This window comes from Ruditapes philippinarum, unplaced genomic scaffold, assembly GCF_026571515.1.
Source record: "Ruditapes philippinarum isolate M1 unplaced genomic scaffold, ASM2657151v2 ctg12443_1_1_1_1, whole genome shotgun sequence".
NCBI lineage: Eukaryota > Metazoa > Mollusca > Bivalvia > Venerida > Veneridae > Ruditapes > Ruditapes philippinarum.
This window is the reverse complement of record NW_026860809.1, coordinates 11,280-16,334: the sequence shown is the minus strand read 5'-3', so window position 1 is coordinate 16,334 and position 5,055 is coordinate 11,280. Positions and strand designations below refer to the sequence as shown.

Genomic DNA, 5,055 nt, shown 5'->3' with positions numbered 1-5,055 from the left:
TTCAGTAACATTTTAGACTATCCTTGATCTTTTCAATTATTTTAAATTTACGGGTATATGTACAGGTATTTACATTCAGTTTTAAACTATCTAAAAATTATAAGAAGTCCGGACTTCAGGATTTTTACCAGAGTGGCAAGGGGTAGCACGTTTTCCAAAGTGGGCTGAGATTTATAAGTTTTCCAGTGTTGGGGGGGGGGGGGGCATGATTTTTTGATTTTCACTGTGTTTTTTTCTTCATTATCTTGTTTTATTTTATTTATTTATTTTATTTTATTTATTTATTTTTTTTTTTGGCGTGATTTTCGCAAAAATGCAAGTTGTTGTCCAATCTCAAAGCGGTTCTACATACTAACAAAATCCGGGGCATCATAACCTCCTTACCACTGGATCCGTGTATGATAAGAATATATCTAAGTGTAGGTAAGACATAATTACCTTTTTTTAAAGAAAAGACATATATCTGTTTATATTAGAAGCGATCCGTGTTCCAGTGGTAATAGACTTGGCTAGACAACTAGGAGTCACATCCCGTCTGCATTACAACAATACTCATGACTGTCGTGTGTGACCTTAAAAGCCGATGTTCTGTGTATCGATGCTCTACATTTAGCATGTAAAGAAACAGGATCGCTTCCAGAACGAAGCAAATGACTTTACCCATGTACTCCACAGCCAACCCAGCTTCCCCCCTCCCCCTCCCCCAAGAAAAAAAATAACTGAACTCTTTAGGACTATAAGACATGAACTATTTACCAACAAAGAGAAAATACAATACTAGCAACTAAATATAAATGTAGATAATCTCTTTCTATGACAAGTAGCTTTTAAATCAAGATACTGCTAATTGTAAAAGTATCGGCGGCAGACTTGCAACAACAAAACAGAGGCAACAACAAAACACAGATCAACGTTTTGTAGATTTGTAGCTACATTCCAGCCGCTTTCGTACAATCCTGAGTCTTCAATGCAAATTCTGGCACGAGTTTCGCCGAAAGTTTGCGTAAGGACAAACTGACTATCAAAAATGAAGCGCTTTGAAATATAAATGTAGAGGACTTGGTTATCTTCAAGCAGAAGAAATTCTGATGGTTCTAGCTCAATTTGTACACACATGTATAGTCCAGTGATAATATGTGCTTTCTGAAAAGGAATTTTAGAATCATACACTAATTCATACTGTGGTTTTTCCAGTTTCTCCGTTATATTATATGATTTATAATCTTTACTCCGATAGTTTTGACTCCAAAATGAAAAACTCATAGAAAAGTTTGTCGATTTTAGAACTTCCGTGGTATTGCCTAAACGCATTGACCATGTTGTTCCAATCATTTTCTTTATGCTTGTAATTAAGATGTTCGGTTTGACTTTTGACAGTTTTCTATGCATAATGATAATAACATTGTTCGACATTTGTGGCTCATCCATCACTCTATAGTATATAAAATCAATAAACCATCTTCTCATCCATGTTGATTTTAGAGAAGGCAAAACTGTTGCAAACATTTGCCCATATGTAATATTAAAGACCTCAGATATGTTAATGGATTTGTCCAATGTAAGATTAATATATACGGCATATATTTGATTGTACCAAATATTAGTCGGATATACACACTTATTTGTTCTGTCTCTTAGTTGTCCACTCGGACAAAGGACTTGACGGCAGCTGTTTCCCTAGGATAAAAAGATAATTTTAAATATAACGCATAAAATGCTTATTGGTTGCACAGCAAACCGAAATAACGGCAACTCTTTTAAACTGTGAAATAAGTGTTTATTCATTCTATGATTGGATATAAAAAAATTTAGATCGCTATCATATTTTTTGCACAAACATTAATTACTTTCAACCATCAACTTAAAACTTTCAATAACATTAATGATGCTTCCTAGTAACTTATTTTTATTACATGTCAAAGTGACATTTTCTTTGAAATGTATTAATTCAATGAAATATTTTATATCACTGAAAACCTGACTCAAAACAACTTACATCTTTAATTGCGCATGCTGTTGGTAATTCCTTTACCTTGGAATGGTGTATATCACTAGTCACAGCTATAAAGCCACTATCAATCAGTGCTATAAATCCTTCTCCAAAACCACTTTTACCTCCCAAGATAAAATCTTCACCATATTTTTGGCAAAATATTTGACGATAAAAATACTCTCCATTACAAATGTGACAGAAGACATTTGCATACATTTCAAGATGTCGATATGGCGACACCATGCCACTTTTTGTACAGAGTTCCCTTATATCATCTTTTGAAACATTTATTCCTGCAGGCACTTGAAAATCCTGAGATTCGGGGCAAGTGTCAATGAGATTGGTGTAACATTTAAACAGTTGTAAAACATCATAAGTACCAGGGAAGATAAAATGTATTTGGCAGCTTTCATAAAATGAATCTTGTTCTGTTCCAATGGAAATCATGGTGGTACCCTTCTTGACGTCAGCGTCTGTGCATTTGATAACCGCATCCCAAATTATAACGTCAGTATGTTTACCATCTTGTTTTGCGCATTCTATATTTTTATAAATTTGTCCAGACTTTGCAGAATAAACGGGATAAAAACTTCCCCAAGGAGCAACATTTATATCACCACAGGATGTATTAGATACGCCTTCCTGTCCGCCTGATGAAATATTCTGAACAGAGGAAACCATAAAGAACGACTGATATAATAATTCATTTCTTGCTGGATATGGCAATATAGGATAAAGGCAGGAACGACCATGTTGAAACTTCTCCAGTTTTCCATTTACGTGATCTTTAGATTGCAATGCATCCGGAAAGCAACAGTTGCCAGTTTCAGGGCATTCAGCTGAGCATGAACATTCTGTAATAGCAGATCAGTTATTGGCATGGTTTGTTATCGAAGGGGACAATAAGCAATTACATCATCTCGACCATTTCCGTCAAACTTCGGAAAAGGACATGTACACAATAGTTAGAATACGCAGAACGTATATCGTATTTCAGTCTGAAAGATTCTGTCACACAATTTTTTTATGGTTTTAATTAAATCATAAATATTATGTTCAAATCAAGATTTAACAATATTGTAGGTTTCAAAAAAAACATTTTTTATAAAGATATTACCGAATTTTACATTTCATGTAAATAAAGGGAGTTAATAAAGTTTATTTTCTTTAAAGTGTAAGTCAAATTTTACAACAAGAAATGAATGCATATATTTTAATGATTACATATAATATGCTCAAATATTTGCAGTACATATTTTACATATCCTTCGACTTTTGAAAACTGTTTTATTTGCATAATTATGTACATATATATATATATTTCACTAAGTGTGGTTTACCACTTTGATCACAACATACAGGATCTTTAACCTACGCAAAGAAACTGAAAGTACTACCCTGTATCAAACGTTGTACATCAATTTTGTATCATTTACAAACTAAAATGCTCTTAAGTAATGCATTTGATGAAAGTGTTATTGAATTGTACGTTAAACTGTCGTCGAAGTTTTGAACCACCGTCAGTTGCCGTAACCGATTTATTTTATTTATCATGCGCCTCTGCTTTTTTATAATCAAAATTTAATCTTTCATCACTTTTTCTTATTAACAGAATATATATATAACTTTTTCATAACCTTCATTATTCTACTACAACATTTTATTTTTTTACATTAAAGCATAAATAAGATTATTAATAAATGTGCAAAAATATATACATGTATTTATACAGTTACCAGCACAGCAAGATTCTGTTCCTGGTTTAAACGAAATGTCGTCTGCAGTTCCGGATGAGCGATTGCTTGAGCAAACGTCACTTCCGGGACAAAGATAGTTGATAATGACCGGTATTCGTGACAAAACAGATGTATCTCCGTTTGATTGACCATAGCCCATGCACAAACATACTATTACAAGTTGATACATCTCTGCGTCCTATTAGGGAATTAGAAACAAAATATAAGTACGGTGAATTAAGAAATGATACATACCTTTTTATTGCGAGGTGGATTTTATACAAACAGTTAAATAAATCACACCTATTTTTTTCTAAATCTGTGTCCTGTAAATTATTGGAACACGCATGTCTTTCCATTTTCTTTGAATTTTTTGTTTTGTATGGCTTTGTGTTATTCCAATGAAAATATTTGAGTTTAGTTGATTTTATCATAATGATTGACAGAGATGTCATTAGTTATCCAAATGGATGAGAGCAAAGAATCATATAACACTTTATGAGCGAGGAAACTATCAGATAATTATCCTTAATACCTATGTTACTATATATAGTAACAAAATCTAGGGTATTTCAGGGCCATTATCGCAAGATCTAGGTCATTATGCAATTTTGGCCGCCTTGCTACTCGGCATTATTTTTCCATAATGGGCGAGTGAATGAGCGCACGCATAGAATGACGTCATCAACTCTCAGCGACTTTCAAGATGGCTGCTGACGTTGAATGAACTAAAGTCACTTGCACACAAAATTTTAAGTTTAAATGACGTAATCAATCGCAATCAACAAAGCTTAACATTGAATATTTATAAACTCAAGAAAAGAATACAATAACTCATTCCAAGACAAAACATGACCCTCAGAACTTCCAAAAATGATTTCAGTTTGACGGTATTTTATTTTAAAAGAGATCGGATCCGATGGCATTTAGATGTTGACATTGATCGTCTCAGAAACCGTTCTTGAAGGCACAAAAGTTCATAAAAACTTATCACAAAAAATATAAAGAGTATTTATCGATATAAACAACAATAAAACAACATTGTCTCATATTTATTTTGTTTTGTCATGTTTTCAAAGTAAATCGAAGAGTTAAACTGAATGATAGATATTTGTTTACATTGACAACTGTCCGTTTCTTAGAAAGGGCGACAACCAAGATTAGCGGCGATGTCTAAATGCCGTATTTCGGACATAGGTATTAAAGACGTTAATACTTGGTTGCTGCTCGCCATTATGCGATAATGGCCCTCGAGTCCATAATGTCCTTCGGGCCTGCGGCCCTCAGGCCATTATGCACATCTTCGGGCCATTATCGCATAATCGC

At 33.6% G+C, this 5,055-nt stretch overlaps 1 protein-coding gene across 1 annotated transcript; it reads right to left on the bottom strand.

The window, feature by feature from the left end:
* Positions 1 to 742: 742 nt before the first annotated feature.
* LOC132713449 (uncharacterized) lies at positions 743 to 3,906 on the bottom strand. Its single transcript, XM_060696053.1, has 3 exons — positions 3,730 to 3,906; positions 1,997 to 2,847; positions 743 to 1,677 (listed from the first exon to the last, which is right to left on the bottom strand). The coding sequence occupies exons 1-3, from the start codon at positions 3,887 to 3,889 to the stop codon at positions 844 to 846; spliced, it is 1,845 nt and encodes a 614-aa protein (XP_060552036.1). The 5' UTR covers positions 3,890 to 3,906; the 3' UTR covers positions 743 to 843.
* Positions 3,907 to 5,055: the final 1,149 nt, after the last annotated feature.

What these genes read in the sequence shown, in the direction of transcription:
- LOC132713449 (XM_060696053.1), bottom strand. Translation starts at nt 3,889, where the DNA reads ATGGGCTATGGTCAATCAAACGGAGATACATCTGTTTTGTCACGAATA. An exon ending in AACAGAATCTTGCTGTGCTG is followed by an intron (nt 2,848 to 3,729) that starts GTAACTGTATAA and finishes CTGCTATTACAG; the next exon opens with AATGTTCATGCTCAGCTGAA. An exon ending in CAGCATGCGCAATTAAAGAT is followed by an intron (nt 1,678 to 1,996) that starts GTAAGTTGTTTT and finishes TTTTTATCCTAG; the next exon opens with GGAAACAGCTGCCGTCAAGT.